This window comes from Oncorhynchus tshawytscha, linkage group LG08, assembly GCF_018296145.1.
Source record: "Oncorhynchus tshawytscha isolate Ot180627B linkage group LG08, Otsh_v2.0, whole genome shotgun sequence".
In the NCBI taxonomy this organism is placed as follows: domain Eukaryota; kingdom Metazoa; phylum Chordata; class Actinopteri; order Salmoniformes; family Salmonidae; genus Oncorhynchus; species Oncorhynchus tshawytscha.
Window position 1 is genome coordinate 49,319,855 of NC_056436.1, and position 20,458 is coordinate 49,340,312.

A 20,458-nucleotide genomic window follows, 5' to 3' on the forward strand; every position below is an offset into this window, starting at 1 on the left:
GGAAACACTGTACATCAGCTTGCAGGTGCCCGGCCCACCACAAAGAGTCACTAGAGCACGATGGGACAAGGAAATTCCATCCGGCCAAACCCTCCCCTAACCCAGACGATGCTGGGTCAATTGTGCACCGCCTCATGGGTTTCTCGGTCACGGCCGGCTGTGACACAGCCTGGGATCGAACCCGGGTCTATAGTGACGCCTCAAGCACTGCAAACCGGTGCGCCTGGCACATACTACCATATCCCATTCAAAGGCACTTAAATATTTTGTCTTGACCATTCACTCTCAATGGCACACATACACAATCCATGTCTCAATTGTGTCATGGCTTAAAAAAACACCTTTAACCTGTCTCCTCCCCTTCATCTGTAGATGATGTATTTATTTTTTCACCTTTATATAACCAGGTATGCTAGTTGAGAACAGGTTCTCATTTACAACTACGACCTGGCCAAGATAAAGCATAGCAGTGCGACACAAACAACAGCACAGAGTTACACAAACAAACATACAGTCAATAATACAATAGAGAAAGTCTACATACAGTGTGTGCAAATGAGGTAGGATAAGGGGGTGAGGCAATAAATAGACCATAGTGGCAAAATTATTACAGTATGGCAAATTAAACACTGGGGTGATAGATGTGCAGAAGATGAGTGTGCAAGTAGCAGTACTGGGGTGCAAAGGAGCAAAATAAATCAAATAATTAACAATATGGCGATGAGATAGTTGGATGGGCTATTTACAGATTGGCTATGTACAGGTGCAGTGTTCTGTGAGCTGCTCTGACAGCTTGTGCTTATAGCTAGTGAGGGAGATATGAGTCTCCAGCTTCAGTGATTTTTAAATTTCGTTCCAGTCATTGGCAGCAGAGAACTGGAAGGAAAGGCGGCCAAAGGAGGAATTGGCTTTGGGGGTGACCAGTGAAATATACCTGCTGGAGCGCGCGCTCGGGTGGGTGCTGCTATGGTGACCAGTGAGCTGAGATAATGCGGAGCTTTACCTAGCAACAACTTATAGATGACTTGGAGCCAGTGGGTTTGGCGACGGATATGAAGCGAGGGCCAGCCAACGAGAGAATACAGGTCGCAGTGGTGGGTAGTATATAGGGCTTTGGTGACAAAACGGATGGCACTGTGATACTGTGAGACTGCATCCAATTTGCTGCGTAGAGTGTTGTAGGCTATTTATTAAATGACATCCCCGAAGTCAAGGATCGGTAGGATGGTCAGATTTACTAGGGTATGTTTGGCAGCATGAGTTAAGAATGCTTTGTTGCGTAATAGGAAGCCAATTGTAGATTTAATTTTGGATTGGAGATGCTTAATGTGAGTCTGGAAGGAGAGTTTACAGTCTAATCAGACACCTAGGTATTTGTAGTTGTCCACATATTCTAAGTCATCTCTTATCGATGGCGGTTATGATATCGTTTAGGACCTTGAGCGTGGCTGAGGTACACCCATGACCAGCTCGGAAACCAGATTGCATAGCGGAGAAGGTACGGTGGGATTCGAAATGGTCGGCGATCTGTTTGTTAACTTGGCTTTTGAAGACCTTAGATAGGCAGGGTAGAATAGATATAGGTCTGTAGCAGTTTGAGTCTAGAGTGTCTCCCCCTTTGATGGCCGCGGCAGCTTTCCAATCTTTGGGGATCACAGACGATACGAAAGAGAGGTTGAACAAGCTAGTAATAGTGGTTCTAACAATTTCGGCGGATAAGTTTAGGAAGAGAGGGTCCAGATTGTCTAGCCCTGCTGATTTGTAGGGGTCCAGATTTTGCAGCTCTTTCAGAACATCAGCTATCTGGATTTTGGTGAAGGAGAAATGGGGAGGCTTGGGCAAGTTGCAGAGGGGTGCAGGGCTGTTGACCGGGGTAGGGGTAGCCAGGTGGAAAGCATGGCCAGCCGTAGAAAAATACTTATTGAAATTCTCAATTATCGCATATTTATCCGTGGTGACAGTGTTTCCTAGCCTCAGTGCAGTGGGCAGCTGGGAGGAGGTGCTCTATGGACTTTACAGTGTCCCAGAACTTTTTGGAGTTAGTGCTACAGAATGCAAATTTCTGTTTGAAAAAGCTAGCCTTTGCTTTCCAAACTGCCTGTGTATTTTGGATCCTAACTGAAAAGTTGCATATCGCGGGAGCTATTCGATGCTAATGCAGTACGCCACAGGATGTTTTTTGTGCTGGACAAGGGCAGTCAGGTCTGGAGTGAACCAAGGGCTATGTCTGTTCCTGTTTATAAAAAAATGGAATGGGGCATGCTTATTTAAGATGGTGAGGAAAGCACTTTTAAAGAATTTAACAGGTGACATCAATAAGGGATCAAAGCTTTCAACTGGATTCACCTGGTCAGTCAATGTCATGGAAAGAGCAGGTGTTCTTAATGTTTTGTACACTCATTGTACAACAGATTAAAACCTACCCAAACCAGAAACCGTGAATAGATGGCAGCATTCGCACAAAATTGAAAGCAGGAACCACCGCATTTAACCATGGCAAGGTGACTGAGAATATGGCCAAATACAAACAGTGTAGTTATTCCCTCTGTAAGTCAATCAATCAGGCAAAACGTCAGTACAGAGACAAAATGGAGTCGCAATTCAACAGCTCAGACACGAGATATATGTGGCAGGGTCTACAGACAATCACGGACTACAAAGGGAAAACCAGCCACGTCATGGACACCCTGGTCTTGCTACTGGACAAGCTAAACACCTTCTTCGCCCGCTTTGAGGACAATAGAGTGTTTACGGACATATTCAATCTCTCCCTATCCCAGTTTGCTGTCCCTACTTGCTTCAATATGTCCACTATTGATCCTGTACCCAAGAAAGCAAGGCAACTGAACTAAATGACTATCGCCCCGTAGCACTCACTTCTGTCATCATAAAGTGCTTTGAAAGGCTAGTTAAGAATCATATCACCTCCAACTTACCTGACACCCTAGATCCACTTCAATTTGCTTACCGCCCCAATAGATCTACAGACAATGCAATCGCCATCGCAATGCACACTGCCCTATCCCATCTGGACAAGAGGAATACCTATGTAAGAATGCTGTTCATTGATTATAGCTCAGCATTCAACACCATAGTCATCATTAAAGTCGGGGCCCTGGGTTTGAACCCCACCCTCTGCAACTGGGTCCTGGACTTCCTGGAAGGCCGCCTCCAAGGTGGTGAAGGTAAGAAACAACACCTCCACTTCGCTGATCCTCAACACAGGGGCCCCACAAGAGTGCGTGCTCAGCCCCCTCCTGTACTCCCTGTTCACCCATGAATGCGTGGCCACGCACACCTCCAACTCAATCATCAAGTTTGTAGATGACACAACAGTAAGAATGCCTGATTACCAACAATGACGAGGCAGCCTACAGGGAGGAGGTGAGGGCCCTGGGACAGTGGTGCGAGGAAAATAACCTCTCACTCACGGTCAACAAAACAAAGGAGCTGATCGTGGACTTCAGGAAATAGCAAAGGGAGCATGCACCTATCCACATCGACGGGACCACCGTGGAGAAGGTGGAAAGCTTCAAGTTCCTCGGCATACACATCACTGACAATCTGAAATGGTCCACGCACACAGACAGTGTTGTGAAGAAGGCACAACAGCGCCTCTTCAATCTCAGATGGGTGAAGAAATGTGGCTTGGCCCCTAAAACCAAACTTTTACTGATGCACAATTGAGAGCATCCTGTCGGGCTATTTCACTGCTTGGTACGGCAACTGCACAGACCAGAGGGTGTTGTGGTCTGCTCAACGCATCACCGGGGGCAAACTACCTGCCCTCCAGGACACTTACAGCACCTGATGTCACAGGAAAGCCAAAAAGATCATCATCCACACGAGCCAAGGCCTGTTCACCCCGCTATCATCCAGAAGGCAAGGTCAGTACAGCTGCATTAAAGCTGGGACAGAGAGACTGAAAAACAGCTTCTATCTCAAGGCCATCAGACTTTTAAAGAGGCATCACTTAATAATGGAACACGAGTCACTTTAATAATGTTTAAATAATGTTTACATACTGCTTTACTCATCGCATATGTATATACTGTATTCTATTCTACTGTATTTTAGTCAATGCCACTCCGGCATTGCTCAATCTAATATTTCTATATTTCTTAATTCCATTCCTTTAGTTTTAGATTGGTGTGTATTGTTGTGAAATGTTAGATACTACTGCACTGTTGAAGCTAGGACCACAAGCATTTCACTACACCCGCAATAACATGTGCTAAGGCCTCCCGAGTGACGCAGTGGTCTAAGGCATTGCATCGTATTGCTAGCTGTGCCACTAGAGATTATGGGTTTGAGTCCAGGCTCTGTCGCAGCTGGCTGCGACCAGGAGACCCATGGGCGGCGCACAATTGGCCCAGCGTTGTCTGGGTTAGGGAAGGATTTGGCTGGCAGGGATGTCCTTGTCCCATTGTGAGCTAGTGACTCCTGTGGCGGGAAGTGCACACTGACACGGTTACCAGGTGTGCGGTGATTCCTCTGACACATTGGTGCTTCTGGGTTAAGTGGACATTGTGTCAAGAAGCAGTGAGGCTTTCTTTGGGGTGTGTTTCAGAGGACACATGGCTCTTGACATTCACCTCTCCCGAGTCCATACGGGACTTGCAGTGATGAGTCAAGACTGTAACTACCAATTGGAAATTGGGGAGAACTTTTAATATATATATAAATAACATCTATTAAATATGTGAATGTGACCAGTAAAATGTTGTTTGCATTGGTTTGATTTGAGGGAGAGCTCATTTCAACAGTGTTTCAGTGGCCCACTGGGACATTCTTATTGCTGGGAATTCCAGACACACCCCCTCATTTCCAGCACAACATTTCTCAACACAGGAAGAGCTGAGGACATTTCTCAACTAAGGAAATTGCCAGAGCTCTGGCCAAACCGTATGAGGACCATATGAGAAACTGTTGCGTGTGGCAACAAAGCTCACTTGGCAACACTTTTCAACACTTACTGCGTCCACCAGTGTTACCCCTATCTTATTTTCCAGAGGGGTTGCAAACAAACATTCAGGGTCTATTTAAATATAAACATTTTTGTGAACAGGCCTATAGGTGGGGGTTCCCACTTGGCTCTATATAATGGTAGGGGAAACACTGTCTACAGTAGGTCCACCAATGTGACATGGCAGTTTGTTTCCCAGATAAGCTTCTCTTATCTCTCATTCTGTGAATCCTTGTGGAGTAAAGACACAGATTTTATTTTCGGTCAGCAGACTGTTATTTTCCTATCTTCAATAGCACCACAAAAGGAGGCTGTGTGTATGGCACCTCTTTCTGTTTGTTTTTCCCATAACATGCCCAAAAGAGTCCAGTTCCAGATTCAAAAGGACATGGAGCAGGCAGGACTCATAGCTTTTGCAGGTCCTTTACCATTAGGTTAAGTTATTCTAAATATCAAACAACCAAAAATGCTCTAATGAAATGGTGCAAAGTATTTTGGCCTGCACTCATAGCCAGAGGAAGAAAAAGAAATTCAGTGTCAGTTTCTGAAAATTACCAGGAGATGGAGACAGACTACAGCTCTTTGCCTGATTGTCATCTATGTGCTGCTTTGTCCTACGCCCACCCCCAAAAAAAAAAAAAACATTAGTAGCCAAATACCTTGTCACATTGAAAGTCCAGTAACAACAGTTTGACTTAAAATTCCAAAATGGTGTAATGAACAACAAATAGGTATAAAAGTAATAACAAACAACGTTCTGAGTTTTTTTTGCATTTACTGATGATTTTACGAGCCCCATAACCATCAATGCAGTACAAATAAGAATAATATATAAAAGTAACGAGTAATTAAAGAGCAGCAGTAAAATAACAATAGCGAGACTACAGTATATACAGCGGGGTACCGGTACAGGGTCAATGTGCTGTGGCACCGGTTTGTCAAGGTAATTGAGGTAATATGTACATGTAGGTAGAGTTATTAAAGTGACTATGCATAGATGATAACGAGAGAGAGTAGCAGTGGTGTAAAACTACCAGTACACTAACAGCACCCTGCCACAGACAACTGCATTACGTGGAATCATTCAACCTTTAGGAGTCATTACCAAACAATTAGACTATGTTAACATAGCTAGGAGTTCAGGGACTGTTCAATTAACTTCACAAACAATATCTTAGGTTTCAGAACACTGTCCATCAAACAAACTGCTTTTCCATGATGTCAGTATCAATGGTCAACAGTGGGTCACGAGACCATTTGGGACCTCCACTTGGGAAATATAAAAGATAAAGAATGCAGTTTGTTGTGTCCTTTGACTGTAAAAGCTGACATTTCATTGACACAACAGCATGCTGTCTATTGTTCTCAGACTGTAGTAGCTAGACACAATACCAGATATCTCGGTCGGTCAGGAGCCTGTGACCTTGTGTGTGTGCATGTTTTAGTGACCAGGCAATGAGAGCACCAGTAATTCTGCTGAGTTCACTCATCTGTGCATTAACACCACACTGTCTCCCCTCCCTAGCAGAACCAACACTGAAACCAACACAGATTCTGCTGAGGGGGCAGAAGACGTCTGTGTCTGTCTGTTGTTGTTGTTTTGACATAATGGGACTCCGTTTCAACAAAGCACCTGCGGGGTTTGGCACAAAGCAGGACAAAAGAGTTACCTATTGAGCACAGACGTCATTTCTAGCTTTGATTTGCATGTGGATGTCAACTAACATGAATTCAACATAAAATCAATTAAACGTTTCACCATGTCATTTGATTTAGGTTCAAAGTTGGGTGAAATAAATACAAAACTCCCTTACATGTATTCCTTTTGGCAAATCTAATAAGTTTTCCAAGTTGATTCAGTGTCATCACATTGAATTTTGTTTAAATTACGTGGAAACCACGCCAACCAGTTTTTGCCCAGTGGGTAGCCAGCTAGCTAACTTTCCTATTAGCCAAAAGACACTCAACTATCTCAACAAGATAATGAAAGGTGCAAAACAGAGTATGGTATTTAGTACGATTTACACAAAGGCCATATTGGCTGCATCTTCCTCTTTGTTGCTCTCAACCAGATATAACGATCACTGGAGTATTTGCATCTCAGAGTTCCCAGTTTTGGCTATGAAAGCAAGCCCCTGTGTGTGAGAGGTTCCCCTATAATCAACCCGGTTCTGCTTTACCTTCCCATGTCGCAATTTTTAGCACCACCTCTATACTTCTAACATCCCCTAATAGGGCTGATAGAGGAAGTTAATGGAAAATATCTCATAGTCACAGGGGTGTCATGCACCCATTATTTTAGACGGGGCACGAAGTCCATGAAGATGGAGGTGGGGTGACAGTTGAAGTTGAAGAATGTTGCATTTTTCAAACACTCGTCTGTGCATTCAGCTTTTTCCTGCAATCAAGAGCCAAAAAATGTATATATTTTTCTGCATAGGTTATCTTAGCTGCAGTGCATTCAGAAAGTATTCACACCCATTGACTTTTTACACACTTTGTTGTTACAGCCTGAATTTAAAATGGATTAAATGTAGATTTTGTGTCACTGGCCTACACACCATAATGTTAAAGTGGAATTGTGTTTTCTACAAAAAAAACTAAAAGCTGAAATGTCTTGAGTCTACAAGTATTCAACCCCTTTGTTATGGCAAGCCTAAATCAGTTCAGGAGTAAAAATGTGCTTAACAAGTCACATTAACAGACTCACATTAAGCATCTCCAATCCAAAATTAAATCTAGAATTGGCTTCCTATATCGCAACAAAGCATCCTTCACTCATGCTGCCAAACATACCTTCGTAAAACTGACTATCTTACCGATCCTCGACTTCGGTGATGTAATCTATAAAATAGCCTCCAACACTCTACTCGACAAACTGGATGCAGTCTATCACAGTGCCATCCAGTTTGTCAACAAAGCTCCATACACTACCCACCATTGCGACCTGTATGCTCTCGTTGGTTGGCCCTCGCTTCATACACGTCGCCAAACCCACTGGCTACAGGTTATCTACAAGTCTCTGCTAGGTAAAGCCCCGCCTTATCTCAGCTCACTGGTCACCATAGCAGCACCCACTCGTAGCACGCACTCCAGCAGGTATATCTCACTGGTCACCCCCAAAGCCAATTCCTCCTTTGGTCGTCTTTCCTTACAGTTCTCTGCTGCCAATGACTGGAACGACCTGCAAAAATCTCTGAAGCTGGAGACTCATATCTCCCTCACTAGCTTTAAGCACCAGCTGTCAGAGCAGCTCACAGGTCACTGCACCTGTACTTAGCCCATATATCAACCTACCTCATCCCCATACAGTATTTATTTATTTATCTTGCTCCTTTGCACCACAGTGTTTCTACTTGCACATTCATCTTCTGCACATCTACCATTCCAGTGTTTAATTGCTATATTGTAATTACTTCGCCACCATGGCCTATTTATTGCCTTAACTCCCTTATCTTACCTCCTTTGCACTCACTGTATATAGACTTTTTGTTTTCTTTTGTTCTACTGTATTATTGACTATGTTTTGTGTTGTTGTATGTGTCGAATTGCTATGCTTTATCTTGGCCAGGTCGCAGTTGCAAATGAGAACTTGTTCTCAACTAGCCTACCTGCTTAAATAAAGGTGAAATAAAAAATAATAATAATAATAAAAATAATAATAAGTTGCATTGACTCACTCTGTGTGCAATAACAGTGTTTAACATGATTTTTGAATGACTACCTCATCTCTGTACCACACGCATACAGTCAAGCAGTGAATTTCAAACACAGATTCACCCACAAAGACCAGGGAGATTTTCCAAAGAAGGGGAAACTATTGGTTAAAAAAAAGCAGTCATTGAATATCCCTTTGAGCAAGTTGGAGTAATTCAGTGGAGGCTGCTGAGGGGTGGACGACTCAAAATGATGTCGGGAACGGAGCGTATGGAATGGCATCAAAACATGGGTTTGATGTAGTTGATACCATTCCACCACTCCAGCCATTACCACAAGCCTGTCCTCCCCAATTAAGGTGCCACCAACCTCTTGTGGTAGAGTTATTAATTACACTTTGGATGGTGAATTAATACATCCAATCACTACAAAGATACAGGCGTCCTTCCTAACTCAGATCCCGGAGAGGAAGGAAACCGGTCAGGGATTTCACCATGAGGCCAATAGTGTCCTTAAAACACTTACAGAGTTTAATGGCTGTGATAGGAGAAAACTGAGCATGGATCAACAACATTGTAGTTTTTCCACAATACTAACTTAATTGACAGTGATAAGTGAAAAGAAGGAAGCCTGTATGGAATAAAAACATGCATCCGGTTTGCAACAAGGCACTGAAGTAATACTGCTAAAAATGTGGTAAAGCAATTAACTTTTTGTCCTGAATACGAAGTGTTATGTTTGGGGCAAATCCAATACAACCCATTGCTGAGTAGCACTCTCCATATTTTCAAGCATAGTGGTGGCTGCATCATGTTATGGGTATGCTTGTAAACGTTAAGGACTGGAGAGGTTTTTTTTCAGGATAGAAAAAAAGGGAATAAAGCTAAGCACATACAAAATCCTAGAGGAAAACCTGGTTCAGTCTGCTTTCCAACAGGCACTGGGAGATGAAATCACCTTTCAGCAGGAGAACCTAAAACACAAGGCCAAATTTTAACTGGAGTTGCTTACCAAGAAGAAAGTGAATATTCCTGAGTGGCCGAGTTACAGTTTTTACTTAAATCAACTTAAGCATCTATGGCAAGACCTGAAAACTGTCGAGCAATGATCAACAACCAATTTGACAGAGCTTGAAGAATTTTGAAAAGAATAATGGGCAAATGTTGTACAATCCAGGTGTGGAAAGCTCTTAGAGAGCTTGCTGCCAAAGGTTATTCTAAAAGGTATTGACTCAGGAGTGTGAATACTTATGTAAATTAGATTGTTCTATTTTACATTTTTATACATTTGCTAAAATTTCTAAAAACATGTTTCACTTTGTCAGTAAATGAGATTAAAAATAACAATTTAATCAATTTTGAATTCAGGGTGTAACAACAAAATGTGGAATAAGTCATTGGAATAAGTCAGCTTGTCTAACTGTAAGATAGTTAGACAAGCTATTCTAACTTGATTGATAGCCTGAAATGCCTTGGTATCTAGCTATGAGGTTGTGAGATTGTGAAACTATTATGAGGTTGTGAGATTGTGAAACTATCTAGCTGGCTAGTTTAAGCCATCTTCATAAAATTGCTAGATGGCTAGAATTACAGAGAAACAAAAAAATATGTTTTATTTATTCATCAAGAAGGAATCAATACGCTACATAGCTTGATCACATTCATTTACAAACTTACCTCCTGCCCATCACTGGCAGCTAAAACCAAATAAAATGCTGTGTGAGTCACTCTACACTCTCTCTCCTCCTCCACTGACAATATATCTAGCCTCCTGCCTAGGGACTATTTTCTCCATGCACCTTGAAAGGAACCACTTACTAGGGAGAATGAGGTGGGGGGGCTGGTCCAGTCAGTGTGCCCCCAATGCAAAATACCGCTGACAGATCTTTATATAAATAATTATGATAAAACGTTTAGTAATTAATTTAACATCTGAAGAATTCTAAAACAGGACAAATCTGAGGGGGCACATGCATTTTCCCCATATGGGCATGACACCACTGCATAGCCACACCCTAGATAACAACTGAAATACTTAAAATGGGGTGCTGTAATTGTGCTGTAATTGAATTACTATTCAGTAAAAAATGTGAGTGGGTGTAAATGTGTATGACCACACCAGGCTTCCATAGAACTCTATAATAGAAGCTTTCAGATACTAAACTGAGCTAAACATAATTCTGAAGTCATTACACCATGGCCCTGACTCAGGGAGCTACTTATTGACTGTAAAATCCAATATAACAAGGCTAATCATTACAGTCCAGCAGGCTAGGTTAGCTGTGGCTTTCTTTGATTCCAACAGCCCCCATACAGAAAGATAATCCCTTCAGACAAGCTAGCTCCAGCGAAAACAAAATAGCCACCTTCGTTAGCATTAGCGCTAAATGTGAATAAGTTATCCCAGTGCTATTTTAAGATATTTTGTCCGGCTACCACGTGGACAGGCAATGTAATCCTCAGGTAATTGACTGAGTGGGCACAGGGAGGAACCCAAGAGGAGGCCTGTGTTATTTCCAAACAATGGTAGGCTTTTCAGTGAAATTAGCACATCACCTCACAAACAGCCTCCCACAACAGGTCTGTCTGGTTAGGCCTGAACCAGTGCTATTCAGGCAAGAGGATCCAATGACGACTCGTCTCTCCACATCTACATACATACACACACAGAGACACACAAGCACACACAGAGTAACCTTTGTACCCTAAATTGACAGGTCCTGGCAAAGCCCCACCGTCTTCTCCCACGCATACTAAAAGAGTCCAAACTCTTGGGCCCGGTTTCCCAATGGTTCTAACGATGAATTTAGTCTTAAGATGCTTTTGGGAAACCGGGCCCAGGTCCCTCACACTTTCCGTCTCTGTCCTGCCAACAGCCCACACTCCATTTCCCAGTCCTCTCCCTGCCATCCCTTCCTCCTCCACTCCTTCTCTCAATCTCTCCATCATGTCACAAAGACAGTAAAGCCTCTGACCCACTGGCTTGCTGACTACCCTGTTCAAATCCCTCTGACCATGTTGTTTATCAAAAGTTACATTTAGAAGTCAGTTTTGGTTTCAATAATCTTTGTTTCACAAATCCTTTCAGTATTTTTCTCAATATTATCTGTAAAATTTCCCTGGAAAAGCTGGAGTCCTTAATGGTGAAACAGCCACATCTGTTTGCGATATTACAACAACAAAGTTACTGCAAACAATGAACAAACAATCTTTTGTCCCCTGTGATATCATTGCACGTGCCATAGATGAGCACAATATGTACTGCAATTTTTTTACCATGCTCCTCAGCTCGGCAACAAAAACAATAACAATGGTGGTGGGGCAGCCAAGGACACTGTTTCTCCCTACTGCAGATTCCAGCTTTAACATTTCTATATTGGTGGTGGTACATATTGATAACACTACTGTTATTGACTACTGCTTATTTCCAATGTAATGACAGGTACCTGATTGATCTCATCCATTCCATTGCTGGCAAACTCAAACACTAGCTCATTGGGCTGCACTGCTGTTGCCATGGTGATGAAGATCCGAGGGTAGGACACAGATGGGTAGGGTGTTTTCCTACCCCTCCAGGGACTGTCCAGAAAATCCACCAGACTGAACCCAAGGTTCAAATGTCAATGTCACTGCTGAAGAGTCAATGTGGGTCACAACAAAATGGCTTCCCTTCTTGAGATTCTCCAGTGGCCTCTTCACACTTGTTTGAGAGAAGAGCCGCGCTGAGCCTGGATGGAGGCAGCCTCTTCCTGGGGCCTGCTGCGTCTGGAGCATCTACACCTGCCTGAGAGAAGGGAACATGTCAGTAACCACAGTTATTCAATCAAATCAAAATCAAATCTTATTAGTCTCATGCGCAGAATACAACAGATGTAGACCTTTAGTGAAATGCTTACTTACGAGCCCCTAAACCAACAATGCAGTTCAAAAAAAATACTAAATATGAATAAGAATAAGAAATAACAGCAACAAGTAATTAAAGAGCAGCAGTATATACTACAGTATATACAGCGTTTCTTTGGGACCATCGGGCAATGTCCTGACAATTGACACACAGAAATGTTCTGTTTGACATTAAGGCAATGTTCTCTTAACCCTAATGCCGAAACATGCTAAATTGTTCTCAGAAGGTTTTTCTAACACAGATAGAATGGTCCCATAACTAATGGACAACTGTACACTCAAACATTAGGGTAACATTACAAAAACATTCTCTCTCCATAGAATTCTTAGCTGGGTTGACATGCACTCTCACAGTCTTCCAAAGTAGAATCAAGACTAGCACGGAGCACATGGAAAAATGCAACCACACTTTCCAATACATCCATTACCCAGCTTCACATTCAGTTTCTATTGTAGTCACTTGAAAAAGTGTGTGATTATAGCTGTCACCTCAGTGAGAAGCTACAGTGCATTCGGAAAGTATTCAGACCCCATGACCTTTTCCACATTTTGTTACGTTACATCCTTATTCTTAAATTGATTAAATAAAAATGTTTCCTCATCAATCTACACACAACACCCAATAATAACAAAGCAAAAACAGGTAATTTGCTCATTTATAAAAATGTAAAACATAAATAAATATTTACAAAAGTATTCAGACCCTTTGTTATGAGACTCAAAAAATATTGCTCAGATTCAATTGATTGAACATGATTTGGAAAGGCACACACCTGTCTATATAAGGTCCCACAGTTGACAGTTCATGTCAGAGCAAAAACCAGGCCATGAGGTCGAGAGAAGATTATGTTGAGGCACAGATCTGGGAAGGGTACCAAAAATGCCTGCAGCATTGAAGATCCCCAAGAACACAGTGGCCTCCATCATTCTTAAATGGAAAAAGTTTGGGACCACCAAAACCCTTTGTAGAGCTGGCCGCCCGGCCAAACTAAGCAATCGAGGGTTCCTCTGTGGAGATAAAATAAACTTCCAAAAGGAAAACCATCTCTGCAGCACTCTACCAATCAGGCCATTATGGTAGAGTGGCCAGACGGAAGCCCCACCTCAGTAAAAGGCACATGACAACATGCTTCGAGTTTGCCAAAAGGCACCTAAAGGACTCTCAGACCATGAGAAACAAGATTCTCTGGTCTGATGAAATCAAGATTAAACTCTGGCCTGAATGCCAAGCGTCACATCTGGAGGAAACCTGACACCATCCCTACTGTGAAGTGGGTTTTCAGCGGCAGGGACTGGGAGACTAGTCCGGATTGAGGGAAAGATGAACAGAGCAAAGTACAGAGAGATGCTTGATGAAAACCTGCTCCAGAGTGCTCAGGATGTCAGTCTGGGGAGAAGGTTCACCTTCCAACAGGACAACGACCTTAAGCACACAGCCAAGACAACACAGGAGTGGCTTCAGGACAAGTCTCTGAATGTCCTTGAGTGGCCCAGCCAGAGCCCGGACTTGAACCCGATCGAACATATCTGGAGAGATCTAAAAAATAGCTGTACAGCGACACTCCCCATCCAACCTGACAGAGCTAGAGAGGATCTGCAGAGAAGAATGGGAGAAACTCCCCAAATACAGGTGTGCCAAGCTTGTAGCGTCATACCCAAGAAGACTCGAGGCAGTAATCGTTGCCAAAGGTGCTTCAACAAAGCACTGAGTAAAGTGTCTGAATACTTATGTAAATGTGAAATTTCAGTTGTTTTTTTAAACATTTGAAAAAAGAGAAACAAAACATGCTTTTGCTTTGTCATTACAGGGTATTGTGTGTAGATTGATGAGGGGAAAAAAATATTTTAATCAATTTAAAATTTTAGATCCATTTTAGACATGACTACATGGATCACGAAGATGCTTTTTGGGGTTTTAGGCTGGGTTTCAGTATAGGCACTTGATTGATTGAAGAAATTTGTCTGATTGAAGAGTTTCGTCTGGTTTGTGTTGCTCCACTTTCAGAAGCACATGGTTCCCTTTACTCCATCAAAGCCCAGTAGCGGGTAGTAGACTAGTACCCCTTTGACGTCACATCTGTAGTACCCCCCCCAACCACCCAAGGATGTGAGCTCACCCCTGGTCATGAGAGCCAGTGTAAATGATGGGGGGGCACATGGGTGGGGTGGAAGAACAGGAAACAAGTTCTGGAAAAAGAACACAGTTCTTTTGATGGTCTCTGCCCAAGCCCCCTTCGGGAGGGAGGAAGAGATGGGTGGATGGAGGGATAGGGGGATTGTAGTGAGAGTGTAGCCCGCATCCCACATGCTGGTCTCAAGGGGTGTGGATGGGAAGTGAAGGGGCCGGGGGTCTGGTTAAAGATTAAATCGGGAGGTGGAGGGGGGAGGAGATGAAAGCTGGCAACAGTAGAGAGGGGAGAGAGAAAGATAAAGATAGAGATGGCAGCAGTACTTAGAACCCCCCACCCCCCGTTACCACCACACCCCCAGCCGCCCCTACCTACCCCCTTTCCTTCACCACTGCTGCAGGGTGGGGCCTGTTTGCTTTGAAATGCCTGTGTGACTGACGAAGCGCATTCCTAGTTCAATTGTGTCTCTGGGGGTGGTGAAAGGGGAGAGGGTGAGAGAGTGAAGACGGGGGGTTCAAACTGGGGGAGTAAAGTGGTGGGGGGGGGCAAACATATGTGTGATTAAAAGTCTCTTGTTTCTTTCCCCTGCCTGCTTCTGGTAAATGCATAACGTGAAGCTCAGAGGAGGGAGAGGGGGACTGGAGAGGAAAAGAGGAGTGGAAAGGAAGAGTGGGAAGAGTACTGAAGGCTAGCCTTTCATTTCACACAGCCTCTCCCTCCCTCTTTCTCGCTCTCTCTTTCACTCTGCCCTTGGAGAGTTTCCATGCCCACCTCTGCCACCCACTGCTGGCCATTATAAGCTGGAGCCCTATGACTGCCAGTGCCCTTGGCATCTGCTGGGAGGGAGATTTGCCCCTCCCAGTGGAATGGACCTCCTGGTGGGGTTAGATGGGAGGTGGAGCAGATGGAGCCTTCAGTTCCAGGCCCCACATTAAACTACCTCCGTAGGCAGACAGACAACTAAGTGACTCCCCGCACTCAGTAGTCACACAGGCTAGAGGCCACACATGGAGCAGACAGCACGCATAAGCCTGGACTAAGCAGAATCCCCTCTCTCTGCTTCTCTGGGAAGAAAGTAAACATCTAGGGGTCAGATTCATATGGGAGCCCATTCCTGGCTGCATATATTTATTATATTTATGCCTAGATTCCCATAGACATCATACAGTATATGACCTCATCGGTACTGCCCAACTCCAATGTTCCCTTCTAGACTTAAAGGGACAGTTCACTTCAAAGTCAAGTTCAATCAATTAAAATGTGTGAGTGTTATGTGAATATAGGCCCTGAAAAGGGTAGATTTTTGAATGAACTGTGCCTTTTAGAGAGGACAGAATATGATATGACCCCTACAATCCTGTCTCATTTCTCTCTTCAATTTCTCTTTACTCCTCATGCCATTCACCATAACTGTCAGTAGTATGGTTGTTCCATGGCACTTTCAAATTCTATTACATTTGTTGCCAGAGTTTACAGATAGGCTTGTGACTGAATGAATAATTTGCACAGATGCCAGAAAAAGCCTGTTATCAAATCAATAGAAATATCACTATAGGATGGCCTGGCTTTTTATCAGAGGGTTTAATGCAAGGTAGGTGTGTGTGTGTGTGTGTGTGTGTGTGTGTGTGTGTGTGTGTGTGTGTGTGTGTGTGTGTGTGTGTGTGTGTGTGTGTGTGTGTGTGTGTGTGTGTGTGTGTGTGTGTGTGTGTGTGTGTGTGTGTTCTATATCCCTCCTGCTATCACATCATTGATCTGGGTGACCCAGTTGGCAGAGTGCTGAGGGTAGACAGATTACTACAGACAGTCAGCCATTAGAGAGACCTGTACAGTATCCCAGCGCACACGACAGATGACATGGCTGAGATCACTCTACAGTACGTCAGTCAGAGGAGACAACAGGGGAAAAAAGCAAATCAGAACAGCTCACCAGTTAAGTGTAAACTTTTTTTCCCCTTTTTCTCCCCAATTGGTAGTAGTTCCAGTCTTGTCTCATCACTGCAACTCCCGTACGGACTTGGGAGAGGCGAAGGTCGAGAGCCATGCATCCTCCGAAACACAACCCAACATAGTCGCACTGCTTCTTGACACAAAGAACATCCTAAAACACCGCACCAATGTGTCGGAGGAAACAGCTGGCGACCTGGTCAGCGTGCACTGCGCCCAGCCCACCACAGGAGTCACTAGTGCGCGATGAGACAAGGATATCCCTGCAGGCCAAACACTCCCTAACCCGGACGAAGCTGGGCCAATTGTGTGTCGCCCCATGGACCTCCCAGTCGCGGCCGGCTGCGACAGAGCCCGGATTTAGACCACTGCGCCACTCGGGAGGCCCACTAAAATGTAATCTAAATTGTAATCTACATAATCCCTTAAGTAATATTATATATATATATATATATATATATATATATATATATATATATATATATATATATATATATATATATATATATATATATATATATATATATATATATATATATATATATATATATATTATCATGAGAGGGCCATAAACAGTAACTAGTAATGCTGCATACTCCAACAAAGGTTAACATCTTACTTTTCTGGTAAATATTATTATAAATTGCTGAGGTGCATTCACTTTTGAGGACACCAGCTCAAGTACACAGTACAAATATGATATAAATCTGAAAATCTGAAATATTTTATGATGTATTTCCTATTCATCAAAACTGCATGAATAAGGCTTGAAATTACATATGCTTTCTAAATGCAGTATAATCAAATTATAAAATGACTAACTATAAGATTTCACCTTCCTTGTACGTGTAAAATACGTATTTGTATGATTAGTGTTAGAGAAAATATGCATATTTTCTAAAGATCTCTCTATCAAAATGACTGCCCCCATCGCCGTGAACATCACACAGAGCTCTAGATTGGCTTCTTGACCTCATTAGGAACTTGTCTTTCATCTCATATTAATATTTCCTGTCTACGACAAAAAAGTATTTTTTGTTCAAAATATATGAATGATTTTATATTACTTTGTTAATGTTGACAAAAATCGATCTCTGAATGTGCTAGAGTGACCACTTCGCAGGCATGTATGTGCTTTGTCTGTGGCTGTGATGGTGGGCTCAGCCAGGAGTTGATGGACAGTCAGAAGAGCGGATGAAAGGGTACATGCCAGCATCAAGTGGTGCCAGATTTCCCATCCTACTTCAAACAGGCGGAAGAGTGTCCGTTACGGTGTCCACAGATCGATTCATAAGCGAAAATGTCAGTCGGAACCAGTACCAGAACCACGCAGGTCCACTAAACGGGGGACTTTATATCTAAGAGTGTTATTCAATTTCCCAAGCCTCCACAGAGCAAATAAAGCAGAGTGTGACTTTAGGATGCATGGGGCCACTCTTGGCCAGCCTCAGGCTACATGAGTACTGGGACACTCTCTTTTCAGGCCACTTCAAAATAAAGTGATTTTCATAGCAAGTTAGGAAAGCATTTTCGCTAACCCTTACCCTTTTCCTAACCTTAATTTAGCAGTTTAGGAGACTGAGGTTAACTCTCGTAACCTGCTGCGTAAGTTCTCCTAACCTGTTACGAAAAAGTTACTTTAGCTTTCCTCTTGAGTACTACTGGAGTTAGTAGAAGGAATTACCACTCCACTGTGGCACATGTCATGTGACTGATGGTTGATGTGCTCCACGCTCTCCCTTCCTCAAACAAACGTTTGTTGTAGTGCGTTCTCGTGTCAGTTCTACCTGTTGTGTATTGAGGAGTAGAAAAGAACAAACAGCAGAAGACTACTCCACCTCTCCTGGCGCAAAGTGACTGGCAGTCGCAATAACAACCAATTAGAGGCCTGGGGTCTGTTCAGAAGGGAGCGACTTCACAGAGCGTTGTATTGTGTAGAACAGACATGACTGTCTGTCCGGTGGAATAGAGAATAGTGTTAGCTCTATTTGTTAGACCTACCTTTCTATCTACAATGTTCCGAACGCTTCACAAAATTGAATACACCCCTGGCTTCATGAACAAACGTACAGCTTCCAGCAGGCCATTATTTCCCCGTCTTCGCTCTCCTCGGCTGAGCTCATTGTTAACGATGAAAGGAGGTAATTTAGCCAATTAAATAACTAGGCAATGTGTCAGCCTACATGTGGCGACCACGTAAACATTGTGAGATATGAGAAAACCTACCAAGAACCACATATTCTTATCAACCCTGGTTCCTTTCTCTAATAAAATGTTTTAATGTTCAAAGAGGTGACGTTATAGGGTGGTTGGAGCATGCTCCGGTGGTTCTGGTATCACTATGTGATTGGCGGTTGTAGTATGGGTGGTAATGCTTGCTCAAACACTCACTCGCCCTATGTCGAGAGATTGAGTTCAGAGTCTCAGAATAGCTCTTGATCTGATGAGCGCTTTCGGGGAAAAAAGGGAGAAATGAGAGAGGACACGAAGGAGTGTGGCGTTCTTTCCTGCTTGGCGATAATAGCGAGGAAACGGACTTAAGACTGGCATTTCAGGCAGTACACGCTTGATTTTCCAAATGCGATTTTAGACGGAGATGATAGACAATGGGCATAAAGTCCTCTCTTCACTATCCAAACACTGCAAAGGTTAGGAAAACTGACCCACTGCAGTCAATTAGTACAGCTCATCACAAAGGGAATATATATGCTTCCACTCGAGTGGTTAAGTCTAAGTCTGAGAGAGACTGACAGAAAAGCTTAGCCTCCAATGTACACAACCGTTCAGGGGTTTTTCTTAATTTGTACTATTTTCTACATCGTAGAATAATAGTGAAGACATTAAAATTATGAAATAACACATGTGGAATCATTTAGTAACCAAAAAAGTGTTAAACAAATCAAAATATATTTGATATTTGACATTCTTCAAATAGCCACCCTTTGCCTTGATGTCAACTTTGCACACTCTTGGCATTCTCTCAACCAGCTTCACCTGGAATGCTTTTCCAACAGTCTTGAAGGAGTTCCCACATATACTGAGCACTTGTTGGCTGCTTTTCCTTCACTCTGTGGTCTGACTCATCCCAAACCATCTCAATTTGGTTGAGGTCAGGGGATTGTGGAGGCCAGGCCATCTGATGCAGCACTCCATCACTCTCTTTCTTGGTAAAATAGCCCTTACACAGCTTGGAGGTGTGTTGGGTCATTGTCCTGTTGAAAAACAAATGATAGTCCCACTAAAACCAAACCAGATGGGATGGTGTATCGCTGTGATAGACATGCTGGTTAAGTGTGCCTTAAATTCTAAACAAATCACAGACAGTGTCACCAGCAAAGCACCCCCACACCATAACACCTCCTCCTCCATACTTTACGGTGGGAAATACACATGCAGAGATCATCCGTTCACCCATACAGCATCTCAAAAGACACGGTGGTTGGAACCAAAAATCTCCAATTTGGACTTCAGACCAAAGGACAAATTTCCACCCGTCTAAAGGTTCATTTGCAGCAATTCAACCATGAAGGCCTGATTCACAGTCTCGTCTGAACAGCTGATGTTGAGATGTGTCTGTTACTTGAACTCTGTGAAGCATTTATTTGGGGTGCAATTTCTGAGGCTGGTAACTCTAATGAACTTATCCTCCGCAGCAGAGGTAACTCTGTGTCTTCCTTTCCTGTGGCGGTCCTCATGAGAGCCAGTTTCATCATAGTACTTGATGGTTTTTGCGACTGTACTTGAAGAAACTTTCCAAGTTCTTGAAATGTTACGTATTGACTGACCTTCATGTCTTAAAGTAATGCTGGACTGTTGTTTCTCTTTGCTTATTTGAGCTGTTCTTGCCATAATATGGACTT

General features: G+C 43.2%; 1 protein-coding gene across 4 annotated transcripts in view; it reads right to left on the bottom strand.

Moving 5' to 3' along the window:
- The window catches only part of LOC112256385 (ETS-related transcription factor Elf-1), an 83,048-nt gene that overhangs the window by 18,011 nt on the left and 44,579 nt on the right, over positions 1 to 20,458 (bottom strand). For 3 of the 4 annotated variants that reach the window (XM_024429601.2, XM_024429600.2, XM_024429602.2), the window contains exon 2: positions 12,069 to 12,406. In XM_024429601.2, the coding sequence (XP_024285369.1) occupies positions 12,069 to 12,140 (72 nt within the window). In that variant the 5' untranslated portion in view covers positions 12,141 to 12,406. Of the gene's footprint in view, positions 1 to 9,518; positions 9,597 to 12,068; positions 12,407 to 20,458 lie in introns of all 4 variants that reach the window. The other variant, XM_042325593.1, reaches the window with a different exon arrangement.